Source organism: Hippocampus comes, unplaced genomic scaffold (genome assembly GCF_001891065.2).
Source record: "Hippocampus comes isolate QL1 unplaced genomic scaffold, H_comes_QL1_v1.1 scaffold7, whole genome shotgun sequence".
NCBI lineage: Eukaryota > Metazoa > Chordata > Actinopteri > Syngnathiformes > Syngnathidae > Hippocampus > Hippocampus comes.
Window position 1 is genome coordinate 6,545,448 of NW_017842060.1, and position 25,556 is coordinate 6,571,003.

Below are 25,556 nucleotides of genomic sequence, written 5' to 3' on the forward strand. Positions count from 1 at the left end.
AAAAAGTTTCTCCAACCGATCCTAAACGCACATTAAATCCAGTGTGCACGCATGGTCCCCATTTAATCCCTGCCAGGAATAATTTACATTTTAGTGAATCCCCCACTGGATGAGCCCCTTTAAAAGGGGTCGCCTTGTTTTCCAGTGCTTACATTTCCTTCTTCTTTCCACGGCATCGCGTGTGTCTGCAGCAAGTTGCAACACCTTGGGAGACCTGTTTATTTTATTTTTTTTAAACGAGATTTTCTTTCTATGGCATCTAAAATGAAGGAACGAAAGGTAAGGACGCACACGTCACTCTTCTACTTTTAAAATGTTAGGCTATAATATTTGCACGACTTAAACATTTATCGCCGCTCATTTTTATGGTGCTGGAATGAAGTTTTTCGTGTGGGCAACTCCTTCGCGTCGGTCGGCCAACACGCTCACACACATTACATCACCTTATTCAGCTACAGTCCCTTAAAATGTGCTAAATGTACTTGAACTGCATTTCCCACTGGAGTCTCCCTACGTTTTAATGACGTCATTAAGGCAGAAAGGCTGCCCAGAAGCTGTGCGTAAAGCAGCCTGGCGCGCACCAGTGCGTTTTCGTTCCACTCTAGCAAGTGGATGTTGTTCTCTGTTTGGAATAAATAAGAACAGCTTTCACTAAAAAAAAAAAAAAAAAAAAAATGTGTTTCATGACTTCTGTCTGTGTTTGCAGAGAACGCCCATTTCCCACAAAGTCATTGAGAAACGAAGACGAGATCGTATCAATCGTTGCCTCAACGAGCTGGGGAAAACTGTACCGATGGCGCTGGCCAAACAGGTATTGATCTCTTTTTTTTCATCGCATGGTGACGTCAAATGAGATTTGGGTTGCAATATATGCACGTTATCGTGTCATTTCCTTCCCCCATAAAGAACTCTGGGAAGCTGGAGAAGGCTGAAATATTGGAAATGACAGTGCAGTATTTGAGGGCTCTCCACTCTGCGGATTTTCCAAGAGGGAGAGAAAAAGGTGAGGATGAAACTCGATGGGGGCGCTTGAGATTCAAAATGACAAATAGTGAGCGAGCAATAATATACACGTTAGTTGTCGTGACTTATTTTTAGTGTCTCTATTCACCCCCCCCCCGCCCAAAAATGGTTTTACCCAGATTGCTTCGCTCAGTTTTGTCAAGAAATTATGTCACGGAACAAGAGGTTTTACTGCATGGTTGTATATTTTGCAGTGCATCCCGAGAGTAAATTACAACTCCAACAGGAACCAATGTTATGTTGAATGAACTCAAAGTCATCTTTTTTTACCGTCGGGGTACATTTTTTGGATTGGAACATCTGCAGCTGTACCTAATGAAGTGACCGGGTGTGGATGCTGCTGTCAAAAAATGAAAACCGAAAGACAAGATGCAATAAAATGACTCGGATTCTTAAATGATCTTTTCAGTAGACATAAAACTTACAAAGCTACTTTTACACGTCAAAGTACCCCCCCCTCCGAAAAAAAAAAACAAAAACAAATACTGAAGAAAAAGTGCAGATAAGACAATACAATAACAATAACAAATGAAAGATCGCTCTCCTCCTGTTTTGTGTTTTGTGACGTCTGGAGAGCTGCAAGACACTTTTACCCCCACTGAAAAAAATCGCGTGTTAAATCCAGTCAGTTTTATTTCATCAGGTGGTTGCGCGAAATAAAAGCACCTGGGTCCAGGTTTTTTTTTTTAAGTAGGCTATACATCTACTTCCAAAATGTAGCTGGACCCAGATGATTCTTATTCCGTGCAACCACTTGATGACTACATGAAAAAAAATGACTACATTAAACATCCTTTTTTCAGTGTATCAAACATGAAAAAAATTGTCATATCACAAAGTGGAAAGATATAATGAGAGGAGATATGAAAGGGTGTTTTTGGATTCAGCGATACCACGGCCACAAAAAAATAAATAAAATAAAATAATAAGGAAATGGCAACTAAAGTGACATTTTAAAAAGTGTCACTGAGACGTGAGAGGGAGGTTCCACATTCATTCATCAGAACATCAGCCGTGCTCATTTTATTCATAAAGTTGTTGCGTGTGCGTTGCTGCAGGCGAGTTGCTCACCGAGTTCGCCAACTACTTCCACTACGGCTACCACGAGTGCATGAAGAACCTGGTCCACTATCTGACCACGGAGGACCGAGCCGAGACCAAAGACATCAAGTACGCGCGCATCCTCGCCTTCCTGCAGTCCAAATCGCGCGCGGTCACCGATCCCGTGTTCGGTTCCGGCGGCCCCGAGACATCAGACTACCTGGGTCACCAGCTGCACTCGTCCCCGGAGCACCAGACTCCGCACAGCCCCACGGAGGCCACGCTGTACCAGCATCACCATCACCAGCACCAACAGCAGCAGCAGCAGAGTCCGCCGGCACACTTGTCATGGCACGGCTCGTCCCGCGGGCCGGCCATCTCGTACCCGCCCGCAGTAGCGTTGAGTGCGGCGCATGCGCAGCAGCACGGCGGTTACTTGTCGCCGGTGCAGGGACTCGAACATCATCACTACTTCAATTTGCTCGGCCACGCGCATCACAACACGTTCACTTTGCACAGTGCGCAGCACGCCATGTAACACACACACACACACACACACACACACACACACACACACACACACAAAACTGTTGCCTTGTAGTTTTATTTATATCAATGCGGAGGATGGAGATGGGACTTGTAAAATGTACATGATGTGAATAAATTTTTGGAGGAAAAGTTATTGTTACTTTGGCATTTTTATACACATTATGATGATTAGATAGATAGCCGCAGCAGGAATATTAACAACTACGCATGATACTACAGGAACAACTGAGAAAATTTACGGTTGTAGCCCTTTACCATCTATCTGTAACAAACGCTATACATAAAAAAAAAAGATTAAAATAAAACCATAAATAAGTTAAAATATTCTTTTCTAATTCAAATAAGCAAGCGCTCCCTTTAAATGGGCATCTATAGGATGTATAGGAAGTGCTGAATTTAAGTCCCTCTTGTTGCACATCTTTAAAGAGCGCCCTATAGGGAAGTATGCCACATAAAAAAATGCAGTTGTGTAAATATGAGGGGGGGTGGGGGGGGGATAGGTGAATTAGTTCAGTGGGCCGGCCCGGTGGTCCAGTGGTTAGCACGTCGACCTATGCAAGGCAGGCTGATTGAACATTCTAAAGTGTCCCCAAGTGTGAGTGTGAGCGCAAATGGTTGTTCGCCTATGTGTGCCCTGCGATATGCTGGCAACCGGTTCAGGGTGTCCCCCGCCAACTGCCCGAACTCGGCTGGGATAGACTCCAGCACCCGCCGCGACCCTAGTAAAGATGAAGCGGTTCGGAAAATGAATGAATAAAAACTCCAAGTTTCTATTAGTTCTCTTGTAAATCCTTTCCACCACTGTGAGTGAATCCATGGTGTGGTGTAAAGTTCCATTGGGCAGAATTAGGGACCGAGGGCTCTATTTTAGGCCGGTGCTAGTCTGGCGTGAAGCGCTGGGTCAATATGCACATGTGCAGGCCCGACCGAGTTTTGGTATTCTCACGGACCCGTGCAAGCCGACGCAGCGTGGCGCATTTCTAAAAGGGCAATTTGCACTCATGGTGTGATGCGGTGCGGTTGTACACCACAACAAACACGATCATGAAACAATAACAATATTGTTCTATTCATAGGCCAGCGAAACTCAAAAGTGATCACAGGTACTTTTGTAAAGGAAGGCGACTTTAAAGTCATTGATTCTGGTCTTTTTGTTATTTCTTGCAAAATGGCATGTCCACTTCACACAAACACACACAAGCGATGCACACAAAAGCGTCAAATTGGTAATGTGCTCTCACTATTTCAATGATCCCACAGTGACGTGTCCTCACGTCAGTTGGTACAGAAGTGGCCCTGCGAGGAGGAATAACGCATTTCTCCTCAGCTCTTTTAACAAAGTTGTATGCGTGGCGTTTGGATGTGGAAAAAGGAGAGCTTAAACAGCTAAAGGAGAGCCGCCTCATTGTCAGTGAAGGCTGAAAGGCGAACAATCATGCTTCATCCTTGAGTGACTGCGAAGAAACGTCATCGACACCATGAAATTAAAGTTTCACTCTGAAGGAAACGCTTTTTCTTGTACTCTTTTTCATTTTTTTTTCTTCCTAAGACATGAAACAGTCCACGTCTCCCCATGTGGCATCTCAAGACGCATTCAATATTAATAAAAGACACAAAAAGAGCTTATTGTGTACACATGCTGATATGTGTACACAAGAATGATTTCAGGGTGGCTGGCTCAGTGATGGATGCATATGAATAAACCTGCATCATTCGCCTGGATGCTTGAATAAAACACGTTAAGCGGCATTAAGCAGAACCCCCCCCCACCCCCACAACGCTAAAAGAAGACAGTGGCCATGCATGCGGATGAATGGTGACCGCAAACACAAAGTGAAGCGAGGGCCTCGGCATGTTCATCCACATGAAAAAAAAAAAAAAAGCCTCACACACACACATCGCATGAATAATAATAACGTGAGCGCGGATAAAAAGAAATTGCATTTATTGTCATGTAAACGGAGGCGCCGTCTGACGGCCGCGCGCTGTTCGCCTTTGGTATTTATACCGCAAGCGGCTCAAGTCGTACTATTTCGATTTTTTTTTTCATCAGTGAGAATTTCGAAAAAGTACAGCGCTACCCTGATTCACCAATTTAATTATCTTGTAGCTATTTCAAATCAATATTGCGTATTTAAGCAAATCCAGATCAAAGTTTGAATTTTATTTCATGGAATAGAAATCAGGAGATAACCAATTCAGGATAGAGTAGCGTTTGTTTGAAGGCACTCATTTTTAAGTGGGTAAACGTTTTGGAAAATGTAACTAGCGGCTGTTTCGAGGTGTTCAGCCAACTAATATAAACAAGAACTGAAAGAGGCTGCGGTAAAGGCCTGGAAAAGCATTTCAAATGAATGAATGCAACAGTCTGCTGAAGTCGATTTGTTATTAAATTTTGTTCACGTTCAGTTCATTTCATGATTTCTGTCTCAAGATTTTTGCTCACTTGAAAAGTTGGCGGCTTTTGTCCTGAGTTATTGATCACATCTACATGGAAATACCCTGAAACAAAAGCTGGAATTCTGAACTTTTACCTCATATTCATCGTTTGATGTGAAAGCCAAATATCTTCAATATACTGTACACTAAAACCAAATAATTGACCTGTGCAATGTTTTCCAAAACTTTGTGTTCTGGCTCCGGAAGTGCCAAGTTTCGATGCATTTTCATGAGAAATGTCTCCTCCAAATCACATTCATAGCCATGGAAGCATCTCGCATCGTGCTTCTTGTGGGCCCCGGTGAACATTCCCGCAATCATTGTGTGCACAATGATGTTTTGTTTGGACGTACACAAGCTGTGAGAAGTCCAACCGTTAATCGGAGTGCAGCATCGGCATCGCATTGGCTGCCTTTACGCACCTCACAATCCGATCTGAGGCTTAACACGGGGGAGCAAAAGGGGGCGATAGGGATCATTCCCACACTAGATAGCCCTATCTATCACACCTCCCCCGCCCAACACCACCCTCCCCGTGCCACCTCCCCCTCCTCGTGGGCTAATAATGCCAAAACTTGGCAAGCACATGAGGAACAGTTTTCCCATCAGAAGAGAAGCCTCGCTTGGCACCGCGCTCACTGTAAGAGCAGTGCAGACGTGAACGAATGAATGAATGAGGCCCCTTTGGCAACAACAACACACAGGTCACCTCACTGTATGCGGACATGCAAATTTAAGCACACAAAAAAAAAAGCACACATTTGTTTTGTTACAATTGAACCACAAGGACCATCTAAATGACATTTTAAAAAAATATCTAACATGCCAGCAGGGGCCATGCAGAGTTGCGGTCTTTTTCACCTATTTTGCACTTGGCAAGCGCCTGGCAATCCCACCACCATGCCATCAGATTATGCAAATCTGTCCGAGTTGCCCCCAATTCAACACTACCTCTATTTAGGAGCAACATATCGGAGGCAGAAGTGAATGGGGCCATACAAGTGGCGGTGTCTTACAGGAGGGGGGTTCAAAGGCATCTTTTCGTATCAATGAAAACATGTTGAATACTGTACGAAATACCCCACTGTGGACGCTCGTCTCTGTCACGCCCTCGCATTTATTCCTCTTTCTTGTTTGTTATGGGAACAAGGAGCCGGGATTTCAAGTGGCCTTTGCCAATTTTTTTTTTTTTTTTTTTTAAGCCACCCACCCCCGCGACATCCCTGCAGAGCTGGCACACCCCCCTTCACACTCCTTCAAAAAAAAAAAAAAAGTCAAAACAAAGTGCTTTGTTTAAATGTTAAACGTGTGGGGAAAACATTCTGTTTTATTGAAACGTCACATTCATTATGTTTAGAAATTTTAGAGCACCAGTAATTGGGATTTTTTTTTTTTGACACAGGTATTTTTGTGTTTTGTTTGAACATTTTTTGTGGCTTTTTTGATTTTTTTTTTTTTTTTTTTTTTTAATTATGGGCTTTTTTTTGGTTCACATTTTTCATTTTAGTGTCCTCTGTCATTTTAAAATGTGTTTCTTTCATCTTTTTAAATGATTTTTAATATATTTTTAGGGTCTTATGTTATTTTAACTTTTTTGTTATATTTTTATATTCTCATTTCCAAATGTTTATATTTAATCATTTTGACATTTGTATTTATTATTTATTTACTTGTGTCTTTTTTTGGGTCATTCTGTCAGTTTTATTCGTCTGGCATAATAATAATTATATATATATATATATATATATATATATATATGCATAATTATAATTATTATGCCAGACTGCCATGATGCACCCTAAGGAGAGTGCTCGAGCACCCCCAACGGTGGATGTGCCACAGATTAAGAATCCCCAATTTGAAAGCAACACAATAATGCCCAAAAAGTGTCCCGTGGTTTTTGCTATCCACGAGACAAAACAGAGCAAGCTTGTTAACTTGCACAATTAAGGCGTCATTTGCCAAGCCATAGTGCGCTTCTTTGTTTTCGGGCAGACAAAATGTTGAAAACTCAATTTTGCTGGGGTGCATTGGTTAAGTCGACGCGGCGCAACAAGTAAGTTGTATGTTATCACTCTGTTATATTTTTTTGATTGTTTGCTTATTATGGGTTAGGAAGCCGTTTACATCGACTCCTTTAAAAAACAAACAAAAAAAAAACATCACGGTTCATTGGCAAGAAGCGCATATGAAGTGTGACAACGTCAATCGGGAGAGAGCAACTTTCAAGTCTTTGCTGCACTGAAAGACCGTGCGTACTATTCATGTGTCTGATGTGTATGATGTGGTCAGGCACCTGACATAATTGACGCAATGGCCGAGTGGGCCAAAGGGAAAATAAAACCCCGGGTTGCTAATGTGCTCCCCGTGCGCTTGGCTGGACTCACGAGGGGCCAAAAGTGCCACGGCCGCCTCTTTTGTGCCATCGGTTGACGGCTGCTCCGCTGTATTTATCCGCGTCCAGAGGGCGCCCCCCGGGGCTTGGCGGGTCGCCCCCGCAAGGTCACCCTGTGAGTTACCCGTCCAGAGGGGAGTCAAGTAAGATTGGCAGTCAAGTGACTGAATGAACCCCAGTGAAAGATGCAGCTTATAAATGTTTCTGTGTGACTGCTGCTAGTGTGACGCTTTTATTGAGGGGGAGGATTCCGCTCCGTCAACAGACGGAAGCAAAGAAAGACGGCAAAGCGTTCTCACACTAAGCGGTAGAAAAACATAAAGAGCAAATACTGTATATGTAACAGTAAAGATTAAATTTGGCAGAGGTGGACGGTGCGGGGGTGAACAGCCAAAGCCGCCCACTGACCTCACTTAGAGCCCTCTCAGCAGGGAGCCCGTGTAGAGGACATGACAACATGTTGCAACACAACACATGCAGGGCGACCCTGTGGAAGTCACACACATCACTCGGGCAATGAAGTGTAGAGCAGGCAACAAAAGCGAGACCACCCCTCGGTGAAAATGTCCAAATTGAGCCCAACGTGGCAATATTTTATGTAGTCTATAAATATATTCATATTAATTCCATTGCATTCATTTTTTTTTGTGTGCTCAAAGTTCGACTCATTTTATGCATGAGAATGTTAAGTGGCAGGTGAGCCTCAAGAATCCTCCTCGTAGAAGCCCAGCTTCTGCCATCTGCACACAGCCGGCACATACACAAAAGGAGTGTTGTTGTTTTTGTTACATTAGCATTGGTAGCTATTAGCAATACAAACAAGGGCTTGGGGACAGGCGCACATGCTGCACTCTTGACTTGGCAACGCCTCGTTTTTACTCTGCCAAACACTGTCGGATCCATTCAGAGAGCACACCGCCCAATGTCTACATAAATAGCATGAACATAACTGTGCAATCCAAGAATATTGTATATTATATTTGCACCTACAGTATGTGTTGTGTGGAGAAGGATTTTTTTTTTTTTTTTTTGCCAAATGCTGCATTATGCTTTGGAACATTTTGACCGAGCATCTCATTCATAACATCACCAACCGTCGAGACATTCAAGTTCCTGGGAATCAAATACTCTCAGTTCATGAAGTGGGAGACTAATATTCACCCCATCCTGAAAAAAGGCGCAGCAGAGCATGTACTTTCTGAGGCTACTGAGGATGCACGGCTTGCGACAGGAGCTGCTGAGACGGTTCTACACAGCAGTCACCGAATCAGTCCTGTGTTCCTCCATCAATCTGGTTTTGGGCTGCCACAAAAAAGGACAAAAATCCGACTGAAATAGACAATTAGGGCTTCAGGAAAAAAAAAAATCATTGGTACCGCCCAACCCACTCTCAAGGACTTGCACATGGTGAGAATCAAGACAAGGGCGTGGAAAATCCTACTGGACCCCCCACACCCTGCCCACCACCTCTTCCAGCTACTCCCTTCAGGTAAGTGCTATCGAGCCAAAAAAAAAACCCACAAAATAATGTGATCGGGACAGCCTTAGTTGCCAGTCAATTGCATTTTACAATTTTGCAAACAATAAATTTTTTTTTTCTTTCATGTTAACCTCAACTAAAAGGGACCTAGTCCGTCTGTTCGGTCTACTTTAAAAGTCGAATGTGATCCTTGAGCACAGAAATTTGAACAGAGGTTGTCCTATTGGACTGAAACAAACAAACGATGACATCATTCTCAAGACGCAATCAAGTTTTTCCACCGGCGGCAGGGGCACCTGGGGTGGGATTATCGCTGGACAACAAGCCCCCGCTTGTGTCGAGAAGACACCCACAGATAACTCTGTGAATGGCTACTAACTCCTTTTCTCTCGCCATCTCCTCATCGCGGAGACAAGTTAAAAAAAAAAAGCACTAACAAGATGCACATTTTTACATTGAAAACTGTTATTGTTTGCCCTCCTAATCCGGCCCACCATCTGAGAGGGGCACTGAGGATTCGTAGGCGGGGGGGCAAAGAGAGAGGCAGTGGGGGTCGCGGTCTGTTTAGGAGAATGAGGGATCAGTCGGGAAGTGTCGAATGGATGTTTCTCTTTCCTCTATGGGGAGGAACTTTGTATTTGACGCTTGTTTGTGCGCGTCTTTGAGCGCCTCGCTTGGACATGGAGATGACGCCGCGTCTCCCGTGTGACTCCAGGAAGACCTCGGCGACGGGACCTTTTGCGCTTTCCTACAGCTGCGGCTCAGCGGATTAGGCGTCGTCCGCAAGGCAACATTACACAAGTGGCCTTTGAACAAAAGTCACGGCTGCTATTAATGATATGGTAATCCCTAATGGAGCTACCTCCCAGTAGTGATTATACTGACATGGGAAGAATGTCCGAAAGTCCTGGATTGCAACTCGCCAAACAACACTGCCGCTATTGTTAGCCGGCTCGCACCTACTACATCCGCACACATACGCTTGCCCCCTGCTTTTTGGACACCCTTGCCTCCACCCTATGAATAAAAATGAAACCACCTCCAACGCCCCCCAAAAATGGATTCATAGGAAAGGAGAGAAGGGGTGGGATCGCGAGGGAGGGAAAAACAAAGTGTCTTGCTCGGGATCAGCCGGGGATTTCTGCCGATGTGGTTCCCACACACTGACACGCTGAGATGGAGGCCTCCTCTCTCGGTGTCTCCCCGTCCTTCCGGAGCAGGACCACACAAACACTCGGCCATTGCATGATTAATCTGCGCTCGCCGCTCGCCTTTTCACCGGCACTGGGCGACAAGGCTGCACGAACGGAGGAGGGGGTGGTCGGGTGGCGGTGCAACAGAGGGGGTGGGGGGTCACTGTTTGACTGAGTAAATGTTCTCTGTTGGACCAACCAGGGCACACAGCAGGGCGATTTAACCCAGGTTAACTCAGTTACCCAGTTCTTCATTCAGAGTGCTACACCCTCGAAATTGCTGGGTCAAAAGGAACACACATTGGGTGAAATAGTACGTTACTGAGCCAACGTTGGGCGATTTATACCCAGCACATTGGATTGAGGATTTGACTGGGCACATTGGGTCAAGAATTCAATCCAAAAAGAGGGTTAAAAACTACCCGTACTCTGGAATTAAAGCTAACAAGAAATTGATGAGCGGGTTATCAGTATTGCTGTGTTTAAAAAAACAAAAAAACAAAATCAACACTCCAAAAACAGTTGTCTCAAAAACAACCCAAATTGGGTCAAAAAGGGACGGACCCAACCTTTAGGGTTCATTAAATAACCCCAAAAGTGATTTTGTACACACCAAATAAAGTTTGGGCATTTTGCACAAAACAACCATTTATTTTGTTGTTGTTCCATGGGTTATTCATTTGACTGTGAATCAAATCACACCAAAAGTTGGGTCATTCCCTGGGTTATTTTTATTTATTTTCATTTGATTTTTGGACTATACCTATCTTCAATGTCAGTGGTATTACCCAACGAGTCATCCTACCGCCGCCAACATATTCGAAAAATGTTACGAGTGAAATTGGTTCAATTTTAAACAGACAAGACTTTTTCAGTGTACGGCGAGACCTCAATTTAACTGACGGATGAGGAAGAGGGGTCATCCATGAAAACCGATTGGCCGTTAAATCGAAGCACTTTTTTTTTCTGGGACCAAAAAAAACCCAACATCCAATTACTGTCAATAAATATAAAGAAATTCAAAAATATTCGATTTTTTTTTTATTTTACCTTCAAATACTGCTGTAATAGTCATGAAAGTGCTGCGATCGCTTTGCTGCTTAGTGTGTCACCTTCTGAATCAGGTTCTTTTTTTGTCACCAAAACTCATTTTTGTGCACTTAAGTCTCACCAGCGTCGCGTTTGGATGCCGTGAACGAGTTTTTCCGGGGTGAGTGTAACAGATGCCAGGTTGGTCTTCACGCCGGTGACGTGGTGGAGGCGCCGATTCGAAGCGCGGGCGGGTGTGGCTTCGACAGCCCAGGAGTCGCCACTGTATACTGTTTGCGTGGTGGAGAGACGTGTGCTTCTTCCAAAATGTACATTATTTTTTTAACCAGATCTATACTGATAACCTGTGGGTTGTTTTGTGCCCTTGTTGGATTGAACTCTTGACCCAATGTGCAGGGGCGGCATAGCTAAACAAGGCTCACTCCCTTTTGGATCAAGTGCTGGGTTTGGTTTTCACCCAATTTGCGTCACTTAGACCCAGCAGTTTTAATGAAGAGTGTGTTATAAAGCTTTTATAGTTATCATTTTTGCAGTTTGACGTCCTCATAGTGAGAAAATTGAACTTGCACTCATGCTACCAAATATGGTGATCAACACGAGCTTTAAACGTTGGTTAGATGAGTGATTGATGATGGGGTGGTGTTGTTTCGGCCATTGCCCTTAATGCTGCCAAACCACATTTAAACGTCACTTTCTAACCATTAGAACGTGTGTGGCTCGTATTTGCGTAATGTAGCGCAGCTTGACTGATATGTCAAAGTTGAGGACGGGGCGGAAAAAGCGGAGAAAGGAAATACCACACAGGCGCTGACACGGGGATCAATCCCATTGGCGTCATTTGAGCATTTGGAGGTTTTGAATAAAAATGAGCGCGCTAGACGGTGGAGCGGTTTGATTAGGGCCATGCAAAAGCCTCCGGGGCCTCCTTTCTCTGCTCCTTCAGCGGCTCAAGAAAAGTCTTCTTTTTCTCCCTTTTCAGACGTCCCTTCCTCGCTTGCCCACTGTGGGTATTACAAAATCCCCTTTCACCAGCACCCTTGTCACCTGTCAGCTAAGCCAGGCCCGTTTGCAAGGTCTTTATCCTCCGTATACACACACACACACGCACGCACACACACCCATGCACGCACATTCACAGATACATAGACACAAATCCCAAACGCACACACGCCCACCCACTCGCCCCCTTGCTCGCACACTGAAACCGCATGTCTGAGAGCTGTTACTCTTGCAGTTTAAAATTCATTACCCCTCTCTTCACGTTAGCCAACGTCCACCCTGGCACAGAACGGCGGGAGGGAGGGAAGCTGGGAATGTGGTGTATCTGCTGCGTGATGACCTCACTCGTGTGTGGAACTGCCATCTCAATGCATGGAAGCCATAATGCAATTAATAGAAAGAGTATGCATTAAAACTGTTACGATGCACCCAATCGCTTTTAGAGTTTATAGGGTTCGTAGTTATTATTGTGTTAATCGTAGTGACACACGTGCGGTTGTAATGTTTACTTGTCGTGATGTACGGCGTCATAGTGACAAGAGTGGCGACTGGAGAAGGGCAAAATAATATTACAATGAGTTCAGCACGTTTTAAAAAGAGAACATGATTACTGCTATGCATTACTTTGAAGTGTGATTCGTTTGAATGACTCACTTAACTTGAAAACGGTCACTTGGAACCATCCATCCATCCATTTTCTCGTCCTCACGAGGGTGGCGGGCGTGCCGGTGCCTACCCCAGCTGTCTTCAGGCAGCAGGCGGGATACACCCTGAACTGGTTCCCAGAAAATCGCAGCACTTAAAAACAATGTATTTGTATATTTAATATCAGATAGGTTGATTTACCTCAGCATCTTTTTAGTGTTCCAATTTTATTTAAATGATGTGCAATGTTAATAAATTTTTTAAAAATATTTAATTTGAGTTTTAAAATAAACAATAACAAAAACCATTGAATCCTAAGAAATAAAAAATAACTGTTGTTCCTAATAATAATACTAATAATTTAAACATAAAAAAGGCTACTCATATACTTGAACATTATTTGGGATGAATCCGGCGTGTGCTGACTCCCATTCCGTTTGAATGCGATTGGTTAATTCTGAGCACAGGCACGTCCCAGTTTTCAGTGGGTGTGCACAATTACGCAACCATATTATGTATGTCACACTTGCGGTGGAAATTTTTTTGAGACGATTTATCTTGGTGTTGTTGGTTTATGTCACAAAATAAACTGGCATTTGAACACGGGTGCGTCGACTTTTGATGGGATACTTTGTGGAGGACGTTTCAGCGAAAAAGCTTGTGCAGCAGCTGTCGACACTGCAAAGTCAGTCGTGAGGCCGCAGGTTTAGCGTGAAGGGGCGATCACCAGGCCGTGTCACTTAGTCCAGGCCCGGCCTGCCCCCAGCAGCCGGCGCTCATTAACCCGCCGACGGCAACGCCGGACATAAGCACACACACAGGGGTCACGGGGTCAATCGGGCCTTCTCTCCGGCCATCAAGACAAGCTGGATGCACAAATGGCGGCTGATCCCTCAATCAAAGGGTCAGCTATGCATTGTCCAGGGACACAAATTGATTTATCAGGCCTCCTTGTACAAATGAAGAACCATGCTTCTTCGATACGACTTGAATCAGTGAGCCGCCGATGGGCGAGCAATAGTTGCCCAATTTAAAATGCAAAATGGCGTCGGCGATCGGTGATGGGTGACCTCTCTGATTAGCGCATGAATCAGAAACGGGTCGCGACAAATGCACACAAATGACTTAAGTTAAATGTTGCTATTGTTCCCGCTTGCATAATGCGTGAGTTGGGCAAGGTTGGTGTGATGTGTGCATTTTCATTCATGAAACCGTCACTGCTGGCAGTATCTTAACCCTTTCGGAGGGACAGCGGTTACCACAGTGGGCAGTTTATCATGTTATCAGGTGACATGTTATCATTATTGGTGCATGAAGGGGTTAAACCACAGGTGTCAAAGTCAAGGCCTGGGGGCCAGATCTGGCCCGCTACACCATTTTATGTGGCCCGCAAAAGCAAATCAAACATGGCAACTTCCATGATGCTTGCCAAAATATGTACCAAAATTTCAAATTCTCACATGTAATAAATGAGACATTTTAACCATTTTCTTGTTGCTAAACAGCTCATTACAGGAACGGTTATTCTTGACTTCTTTATTTGATTTCAGTCATAATGGCCCTCCAAGGGAAATGGCAACTAAAATATGGCCTGCGACGAAAACGGGTTTGACACCCCTGGGTTAAACAATGACTTAATGGCCAAAAGAAGTACTGTACAGTAGACCCCTGCATAGTCACAGTTTAAATTGTGGACCCCCCCCCCCGCCACCCACCCCCTGCACGTTTTCCCCAATATCCATTGAAGTACAATATTGTATGAACAAAAGTTGCCATCAGATCATGTCAATTGTGTTGCTTTTGTCCCAATGTTTCCCTTTAGCAGAGTTCCTTTATCGAAACAATTTGCTGGTTGCAACTTATATCGTTGAGGAAAAGAGAACATCTCTCCGTGCGCATTTAGATAGCAGCGGTCAAGCACAATAGAAGCCGGTGCGAGTTATACCCTCAACAAGCGTGGCCCCATGACAAATTCCCTCCACATGAGATTACTTCACGTCGTCCAGAGGGTCCACCCTGCATCTTGAGTGGTCCCGAGCCCTTGGAGAGGGCTGCTGAAGAATGACTTCAATGTCCCTCACACACTCACGCCGCAAGATGGGGCCCATCACCTTGAGAGGGGCCACAAATAGACGAGCACTCCAACGGATTACTTCTCAGGAATTCTTCGTGTTAAGTGCATGAAGCGCTTGCGTGAAAATAAAATAGATGTGGGCGTGCAAGGTGAAGAGGACGGAAACGTCAGCAGAGAACAAGTGAGGGTTTGTTCCAGGAGGGGGTGCAAGCAATTTTCATGGCCACTAATTGGTGCTAACCACATGCAAATGATCACTCGGCACAACACTTTTATTATTATTGAAGCGACTTTGATTTTTTTTTTTTTTAAATATGGATTACGTACATTACAATGATTTTATTCAATTTTTCCAGAGGAGAATCAATTTAAGGGACACCTGCACAAACGCGAGAGATGTAGCAGCAGGTAGACGTGATCTTACAAAAATGATTATCTTCTGTTTATTCATGCACGTGATGAAAAGTAGTCCATGAAATTGAGTATCGAATTTATTATTTTTAACATAACATACACATTTTTATGATGAAAGTATTTTTTTTAAATTAATTTGGGAAAAAATAATTACTGGCGCAACTGTGAAGTGGCTTAAAATAGGTATTTAGGTATTGTGTGTTTTTTCATTCATTTATTCCATTTTTATAAAGGTCCCATTTAATACTTTCAGAGCCAGTTTATTTCTTTGTAATTATTTTTACATTTGGTGCTACCGCTGTTATTAGTCGAGTTACTTTAATAGCTTTTTTCACCAGAATTTTGTAAAAGCTAAAAAAAAATTTGTAAAAGCCAAAAATAATAATCATCTTTGAAAGTATTACTCGACTGCTATTGACCGTTAAACTCTAAAAGCTGTCTCAGGCTACTACTTTGTTTATTGTTATTGTCAAAGTTTTTTTTTTTTTTTTTTTAATGGGCTCTACATATTGTTAATGGTTACCACTCTGACATTTTCAATCAAAACCGGGTATTTTAAAATGTTTATATTTCAAAGGTAGAATTTTCCACTCAGCTGTTTCACTGCATCTCATTCTACCGTGCAAGTGCACCTAATAAAGTGTCCAGGGATCTTATTTCCAAGCTGACGGGCACACGCTGAATCCACGTTCCTCCCCCGTCGGGACTGATCTTGTTATTCCCAACATGGACTGTGAGCAGCGTTGACTTTGTCTAATTCATCCAATTTGGTGGTGCCGATGTGCATACTTCTGCTTACACAGGCTCACGGAGCTGCAGTGTAAAGAGAGACTTTTGAACCCTGACAAACTGCCAAATTGGACCACAAAAGGGACTGGCAGACTATCTTCCCCCTCCTTAGTTGATAGCAACTATGTAAAAGTTTGACTTTTGAACCTTTCAGATTACACACTGACTAGTAAAGACCATGATGTGTGCATATATATAATGTACGAGGAGGAAGGCTCTTGACCTGCTTAAGTGCCATGACGTAAATGTGAACGCTATAAAATAAACGGAGTTGATATGCGGGTGCTAAAATGCAATCTTGCGTGGCATGAGAATGGCAGCTTCCATTTATTGTTCAATACTGATGAATAGAATGTAAATATTTTTAAAGGGTTGTTTACTTGAGGGTCATGGTTAACTTAACCCTAACCCTTAACCAAACCGTAACCCCATCCTTAAACCAAAACTTATCATTTCTAAAAAGCAAAAACCCTAACTTGAACCTGTCTTCTTTTCCTCCCGGTTTCTCACCAACGCCATCTTTCAGTCTTTGCCTCACTCCCTCCACCACTACTCCTGCCATGTCCATCAACCTGTCCCCCCACTGACTGTGTGTCTCCATCTCGTCCTGATTGGTCATGGGGATTTCTGTGTGTGTGTGTGTGTGTGTGTGTGTGTGTGTGTGTGTGTGTGTGTGTGTGTGTGTGTAGGCACCGGCTCTGCCCGCGGCACCGCCCTCATACGGTGGAGGTTTGAAACTCGTGTCAAAGGTACACACGCCGTGTCTGCGCATGGCTTCTTTTGGAGTTACATGGAACGAGGCCAAGAGAAGAGAAATAATCAAATAATCTCCTTTCGCCTGAGCTCCAGCTCCAGTCAGCCTCCCCACCTGCCCCCTTGGATTTGAGGCCACTGGCTCATCCTCAAAGAGCTGTGGGATTTGAGCATTGTGGAGCAAGAAACAAGCCACGAGTGTTTTCAAAATATAGGACGGTAATTCTACATCGGAATCAAACTGAAGCAGAAGATACCAAAAAAATGACATTAGACAGTCCAAATGTCATTTTTTTGGTTTGATTGGGCGAACGGTCTCCTGTCAGATGCTGAATTTCATCTTAATCAAAGTCAAACCGACAAAAACATTTTCTGGTCTATTGGTTTGGCATGTCAACTATAAAACCCTGCCAAAGCCTTTGCTCATTGTGAATACCTTGCGAGCGACTCAGCTCCTCTCTTGGCTTCTCAGTACAGCAGCAATATTGTCAGGCATAGTGCATGTGATGAGATTTGAAGATCTCAATTGATATGCATTAAAAAAATAATAGGGCATGATTGGTGACATCGAGATGAGAGGAGAAAAGAGGAGATGTTATCTTTGGTTTTGACCAAATGAAAGGAATGCATTAAGTGAGCTGCGATTAAATCTAATAAAATAGCCGGTAGGTACTTTTGAGCTTAAATGATATATGAGATGAGATGAGCTACCGTTGGGCAATTGTATATGATCTATCTACATGTGTTGCTGCACCATATGTGTTCCTATATCCAATACTGAAAGGGTAAAACCATAATCACATACTGTAGTATTAATTAAAAAAAAATTTAAATATGGACAATTTCAACATACACACTTTGGAAGTCGCGCACAAACACAAAGGTTTCTCGATCTGCTCCATGCTACGATGCAACATTTTAATTTGTGCTTGTCTCCCCTTAAATACACATTAACTATAGCCAAATGGAACTAGGTTTCTCGATCTGCTCCATGCTAAGATGCAACATTTTATTTGTGCTTGTCACCCCTTAAATACACATTAACTATAGCCAAATGGAACCAGTAATCCTCCTGAAAACACACACACACACACACACACACACACACACACACTTTCTCTTAATACGTCATGGTAGTGACTGTAGTGGATGTGCAGCGCTTTCAGTGAATGTTGATGAGGCTCGTGGGGCGTTTTTTAACTGTCTGACACCTGCAGCTCTTCATACTCAAAATGCAAATCCCCTCCATGATCCCCTCCTTCAAACTGACAGATCTTATCAAGAAACGACTTTTTTTGTCCACGAACTCAAAATCTTCATCACACGCGCACCGCGTGAACCCTGTGATATCGAGATGTATGAACAAACTAGAGAATGCAGTTTCCGGAGTAATTGCATGTGACTGCTGAATGTTTGACGCACAACTGAAATGCCGTAAAAGGAAGTGAAAGGTCGGAAATGTAGAGTGTAAGGGGATATACTGACTTGTAGTATTAACAAAATGAGCTAAAATCAGCGGACTCAATGAGGATTTTACATCTTGCGCTGTATTTCGGAACAACAGTATTTCACTAGCGATAGCTATGCTAAAATATTGGAAACTGGTAACATGAGAATTTAACAAAAATAAAATAAACAATTTTAAGTTGGAAAGGATTAAATCACTAGGTAATTCACAGTTCCTGAATTATCTTAACATTTAGAGTTTGGTTTGAAAATCAGTATAAAAATGGTTTGAAAAAAAATTCTAATTTAATTTGGGAATTTTGTCTTGGAAAAAACATTATAGTGACCTAATATAGGAAAACAAATTAGCTCAACAATTTGCTGTTGTTGTAGTTTGAATTGATTGAGAAATGCGGAAAGATGAGGCATGTCTGTAAAAATGTGTCTTCATTTGGACTCATTTTGACTTTTATATCACAAATTTGTCCAGGGGTGTGTAGACTTTTTATCTTCACGATTAAGATACTATCGCTGCCACGTTGACAGTGCAGGACGTTGAAATGAGATCAGATAAGTTTCCGATAATGTGGGATGTAGCCTACAACAAGTGGAGCGAGTTTAGGAATAAGCCGCAAGAGGAGAGGCAAGAAGCAGGTGCAAATAAGCCTGCTGCCCGGCCGGCTGCGTGAAGAGCTCACGTGAGAGGGACGCTCAATCCCCAGCAAACCTTCTGTGTCTGCCAGCTGAGCTTCAACTTTGACCTCATGGGGGGGCTGGGGAGGAAGGGGGGCTGTGGAGCTCCACTCAGAGTGTGCTTCTCCTCTATACCAAGGCGAATAAAGTGCTGTGTTATTTCTATTAATGTGTCGCCCAGTAAAAGGCAGTTTAAGAGTTGCCTCTTAGTTCATCAGTGCCACCAACTGGCTGATGTGGGAAGTTCAAGGAGTGGTCAACCTAGTGGCTGTCCAGCGAAAACCATTTAAGGCTGAAGCGTTTTTATTTTTTATCTGGCCTCACGCAGCATTGACATAATTTGAAGGTCATATTTATTGTATCCATTTAGCAGTTTTCAGCTAGTAAAAATGCTGTTGTTTTTTTCGAATTCATTTGTCATCTTAGGTAATGGCTTAATTGATTCACTGAAAATATTTAAAAAAAGATTAAGGTGAACGTGACACATTGTATTTATTATTAAATAACTGTTTGATTAATCGTGAAGGAATTAACCCTAACATTATTAATGAGAATTATCTTGTCACTAAAATACACAATTTTCTTACATTTTAATCATGCTTATTTTATTCATTAATTATAATAAAAATAATTATAAATAATAGTGATGAGATATATATTTATTATTTTTGCCTGTACCTTATAAAGTGGCCAGTGAGTACTGTCAACAGGCGCCACCGTGTGGTGGTGACGTGTGTTGCATCACTATTGAAGTGGAGTTTCCTTTCATGATTTTGGCTCATAGGTTGTATTTTACCACGTTGTTGTCCAAATAAATTAAACGGTTATTTCTATGTAGCGCATATGTATTTTTAATTATTGTTATAATTGTCATATCCAATATTGCCATGACATAATCTGTTTTTTTTTTTTTTTTTGCACAGCATACAATGTTAAGTACTTATTTTTATGATTAACTACAACACAATTAAGATAAGCACTAATCAAGGTAAAAACAACAAAACACACTACCTTAATTGACGATGTGCGGTATATACGTATTTTAATAGTGGCATTTACTGCAGTTGAACGTGAGAAAGCGTATAGTCATTAGCTTTGACTGCTCTTAGTTGGCTAACTGCTATTAGCATTACTTAATGTCAAGTGTTTCGAAACATTGACAATACACCTTTTACAATTAAGGACCGGGGGCGGGGGGAATAATAATGATAACAATAAAACCATAATGTGGGTATTTACCAACAAAAAGCTTTGAGCAATGCCGACGAAGACGTGGGCGCTGGTTGAGAAGACACCACAGGTGACCTGACTTCCCGGCCGGTGCAATCTGGACACCCCCGAAACACCTGCGTGCCTCCGAGTGTTTTAGAGCGAAATGTGAGGCAGAACTTTGTCTTATAATTTTATTGTGACATCAATTCAATGCCTTGTTTGTAGACATCCAATCCATGTCAACTTAATGTCAAGTTGTGCGCAGCAACGTTGTTTTGATGTCAAATAGATTGATTAACAATGTATGATGCAGTAATTGGATGTGGGATTGATCCTTTGGTTGGACCTTTTTCCAAACGTAAGGAGGTCAAAGCTTCTGTAGGCTATTGATAACGGTCGTCAAAATCTTGACCAATCTTCAACATCAAATTGATGTCGCGGTGCACCCTGGGTAGCTTCATTAAAAGGTCGTTTTCAAAAATATGAAAACGCACCAAATATTCCCGACTGTGCAAACTTAAAGACAATACATAATACAGTGCTGTCCGTTTTCGGACAGGTCTTGCATGTTGAAGATTGTTGGCACGTAGTAAATGAATGTGTCTTTGATACCCTCGCGTGTCCTTTAAACGTCCCCACGGTGTGAGGACTTCGTTAAACTTCCTCGTGAACTTCAACCTCGGATATTTATTCAGCCTCGTGCGCGGGTTCGACCCGCAGCAGATCCATCACCTCCTTATTCTCGCGATACTCGACCTCCACCTCATATATTAGGACACGCGTGGGGAGCGCATCGTCCACTTGGAGCTGCGACGTCGGATTTCCTGGAGGAGCTGGGTGTGTTTGTGTTTAGCGTGCAACCATGTCGGACGCAGTGACCAGTTTCCTGAAGGACTTCTTGGCCGGTGGCGTGGCCGCCGCCATCTCCAAGACGGCTGTGGCACCCATTGAGAGAGTCAAACTCTTACTGCAGGTAGTGAAAAGATTAAGATCACCAAGCTTCCACTGTGTGTTGCGCAAAAGAACAACCGTGAAACTGTGTCAAACCTGGTGACGTACGTTTAAATACGCGTCCAGCGTGTCAGCATGGAGCAGGTGGTAAAATAAATCGACCGAATTTCGGTGCGTAATGTGCGCAGAAGAAGTGCAGTCGTGAAATAATATTCTTCCCGTGCGTAAAAGTTGATGACGTAGGCTTAAACTGCGTCATGCGTGTCAATAAAGAGGATTAAGTCACCACATTTTATGCAGAAAGTGTCCATAAAAGTCAGAGAATCGAGTGAGAACCAACTACTGAAATTAATCAACCAACCTTTTCGTGCGTAAAAGTTCATGAATCGACCAAGAACAAGCTTCTGACGCAATCAACCAACGTTTGTGCGCGTAGGTATGTGCGTAAAAGTGAATCGAGCAATATCAGCTGACGAACCGAGTCGTAGTTACTTGCGTGAAGGTTAGTCAATCCAATTGCTGCCGAAGTCAATCAATCAAATCTTTACGTTAATAATTTGTGTGTAAAACTTATATGGAGCTGAGCCTTTTTTTGAACGCACAGCAATGTTGGCGCTCACGTTGCCAAGTTAGATTAATTTGTGTGCGTCCCCATTGAAGGGCCCATCTTACACGTCTGTGAGCCAAAGTTTAATACTTGACTCGGGCATAAGCAGTAAAAGGAAAGCGCTAAATTTAACTCTGGAGCTGTAACTTCATACTGGGACCGTTCTCGAGTGACAGTGGTGGAGACCCTACTCGGGCAAAATTATTGGGACAACCAGCCGTTTCACTGACAGGAGGTGACAGTTAGAGGTCAGCGATTGTGTCCTGAACTCACCGTGTCTCTTTGTTAATCCCCATAGTGGTGAATGGGCTTGTTGTTCCTGTCCAAACATCCAAGCATGCCTCATTGTGCAGCTCCAAGCATGCCTCTTGTGCAGTTGAGACAGAAATCCGACTAAACGTTTCAGAAGCATGCTATTGTCCAAAATGTCTTCATCAGATTAAGAATTAAAATACATATCAGAAATGAGGTAACCTACACTTCACCATATTTTTCTCAAAGGAAATAATGGAGAGGGGGCAACTGTAAAGACAGCATTTTCACTCACGGTGGCAGCACTTCATACATTACTGTATATATTGTGAATAGAGCGCGGATCTTGGAAATTGGAAAACTAGCCTAAATGCGTTTTTTCCCCCCTCAATATTGTGATTTAATATGTTGTATATATTTTTTCAATGTTACATTTAATATACTGCTGTTTGTTTGTGCAGGTCCAGCATGCCAGTAAGCAGATCACAGTTGAGATGCAGTACAAGGGCATCATCGACTGTGTGGTGCGGATCCCAAAGGAACAAGGTTTTCTGTCCTTCTGGAGGGGCAACCTGGCCAATGTCATCCGATACTTCCCCACCCAAGCACTCAACTTTGCCTTCAAAGACAAGTACAAGAAGATCTTCCTAGGTGGCGTGGACCAGAAGACGCAATTCTGGCGCTACTTCGCCGGCAACCTTGCGTCGGGCGGTGCGGCCGGCGCCACTTCGCTGTGCTTCGTCTACCCTCTGGACTTTGCCAGGACGCGATTGGCCGCTGACATCGGCAAGGGCACGGCTGAAAGGGAGTTCACTGGCTTGGGGAACTGTATCACTAAGATCTTCAAGACGGACGGCCTTAAGGGGCTCTACCAGGGCTTCAATGTGTCCGTGCAGGGCATCATCATCTACAGGGCAGCATACTTCGGCTGCTTTGACACGGCTAAAGGCAAGGAAAACTACAAACGGTTCCGCGGTGTTTCGCATAGCTGACTGAATCCTCTGCCTCGAACAATTGCAGGGATCATTTGCCCCCCGACCCTCCCTCAACCTTACATAGATGTTATTGTGATTTATAAAGCAAAATCAATTTTTAACTGGATACTGATTTATCGATGCGACAGAAGACCTGCCTCTGAAATTATTCAGTCGCTGCAACCCGACTAGAAAAGCACAATCACACAATGTGTCCCATTGGGCTCCTTTTGGGTTTTAAGTTGAGTCAACTTAATGAACTCAAATAGTGTACTTATTCCACCAAGCGGTCCAAAGGTCAATTATTATTTAGTATAGATATGCTACCCAGTCAAATTCTGTCACCGCAAGATAGGGCAGCTACTCTAATTTGTCATTGACCACTTCACAGCTGTAAGACTTTGTTAGGTTGTGTAATTACAGTAAATTCAATTCTTAAGTCCCACTTCACTGCTAGGTAGCATAACTACACTAATTTGTAAGTCACCACTTCTCTGCTCGGTAGTGCAACATACACATTTGTAAGTTGCAACTGCAATGATGTGTTAGATTTTGCAGCAAAAGTAATTTAAGGTAACCACTCCATTTTTCGAAGCACTTTTGAAGACCCACAAGGACACCGTACATCAAGAAAAGTTAAAAACTAAATTAATAGTAGTTAGTAAATTAAAACTGTGGCTGGAACAAAAAACGGTTTTGAACCGGGAAATCACTTTTTGATTTAAAGGGATTAAGTGCACTGACTTGTTCCACTTTGAAATATATCGAGATGCTTATTGAATTGGCTTTTATTGGAGAATATATTCTATAAAAGAAATGGCACATTTACAGTACTGACAAGTTCATTCAAATGGATGTAAAATGACAACCAAAAAAAGTCATTGCATCATAGCCTTCTCGAAATGAGCCTTACATATCGAATCGTAATCCATCGAATCAAATCATTCCACTTTCAAATCGAACCATCCTTGAATCGTTGCGCACCCCGAGTGTCAAACCATTTTGAATCGTCTTTTGTGGAGACACACTTCTATTTAAAACCAAAAAAAAAAAAAACAATCCAGTGCAGTTTTAGTGACTGCGAATTTAAATAGATTTGAGTTTGGTTTTAAAGGTGGTAAGATAGAGACTGAGGTGCAGAGGTCAGGTGGCAAAAAGGATACATAAGAAACAACTCTCCTGTGGTATAGTACGCTTCTACATTGCTGCAAATTGCAACCGCAGTAATTACCATTTTATGGACCTTGTAATCTGATGACAAACTGTCCACTGTAGTAACAGCTGTGCCTGAAAGGGTCAAAACAAACCTGACAATATAACAAATACGCATCAATATCTGTGTAAAAGGCAAAATTTTCGATACATCTCATGTAGGATTGCATGAGTATTGTTCAAGTGTACGTAAAAGTTTTGATTTTGAGGCTATGGGGTGACAAAGCATATCATTCTGCCCCACCCGTCGACAGGAATGCTTCCCGATCCAAAAAACACACACATCGTGGTCAGCTGGATGATCGCTCAGACGGTGACGGCCGCGGCCGGCCTGGTGTCGTACCCCTTCGACACCGTCAGACGACGCATGATGATGCAGTCTGGTCGCAAAGGAGGTGAGCTCGTCACGAAACATGAGGCTTTGACATCATTTATTCCTTCGATTTTATCCGGACGATTTAAATTCCCCTCCTAAGACGGAAAACGTGTGGAATCTATTCAAAACAAAACGGGGGATTCGTTGCAGTCTTCTGCAGTGCTTTGGGCTCCCAAATGATCTGGGCCTATAACAGTCAGTCTGAGGATATTTTTTGGGCATTCGCTAGTTTTGAGGCTGAATCGGGCCGCCCTGCTTTCGAGGATAACACTATTGTTATTTATTTTGTCGTACAGCTGAGATCATGTACAAGGGCACAATGGATTGCTGGAGGAAGATCCTCAAGGATGAAGGTGCCAAAGCTTTCTTCAAGGGCGCTTGGTCCAACGTGATCAGAGGCATGGGTGGAGCTTTCGTATTAGTGTTGTACGATGAGATCAAGAAGTACACATAGGCTACCGCCTGTCGCCATGGAAATGCTCCAGGATGCTCGCTCGTCTTAATTTTGCTCTTTACATGTGTGGCAGCCCCGAAAAGATTCTGTACATACTCCGCAGCCGTGACATTTGGTATCGCTGCACAATAATGCAATACATAGCACGCGATTGGATTGTGCAGGTGTACCTAATAACGTGGCCAAGGAGTGCCACATTAAGGCCAACTGTAACAAGCAACTGTTCTAATAAAGATTTAGTTTCTCACCATTTGTTACGATAACAGCCTGTCAATTACTGTTATTTAATTTTTTTTTATACAATTGTAGTTATCACTTTTCTCAAACAATATTACTAATGGAAATATGACATGACTTATTTAACGAGTTGTCAAATGATTGAAAACTGGCATTTTTAAATATAATTTAATTCAAATTTAATGAACCTTACAATTAAATGTAACAGACTGAATTTGATTAAAAATGGCAATTTTATTTAATTTATAATTATAATTTATGTGATTTATAATTTCTTGATAACATTTTAAATGTATAA

The 25,556-nt window shown here is 42.8% G+C and overlaps 2 protein-coding genes across 2 annotated transcripts; both read left to right on the forward strand.

Annotated features, from left to right (window-relative positions):
- The first annotated feature begins 30 nt into the window (after positions 1-30).
- helt (helt bHLH transcription factor) lies at positions 31-2,742 on the forward strand. The gene is made up of 4 exons (XM_019861748.1): positions 31-279; positions 707-811; positions 907-1,003; positions 2,082-2,742. Exons 1-4 carry the CDS (start codon positions 253-255, stop codon positions 2,600-2,602), a joined length of 750 nt encoding a protein of 249 aa, XP_019717307.1. The 5' UTR covers positions 31-252; the 3' UTR covers positions 2,603-2,742.
- Positions 2,743-20,956: 18,214 nt separating this feature from the next.
- On the forward strand, positions 20,957-25,273 carry slc25a4 (solute carrier family 25 member 4). Its single transcript, XM_019862514.1, has 4 exons — positions 20,957-21,168; positions 22,467-22,953; positions 24,446-24,586; positions 24,864-25,273. Exons 1-4 carry the CDS (start codon positions 21,058-21,060, stop codon positions 25,019-25,021), a joined length of 897 nt encoding a protein of 298 aa, XP_019718073.1. The 5' UTR covers positions 20,957-21,057; the 3' UTR covers positions 25,022-25,273.
- Positions 25,274-25,556: the final 283 nt, after the last annotated feature.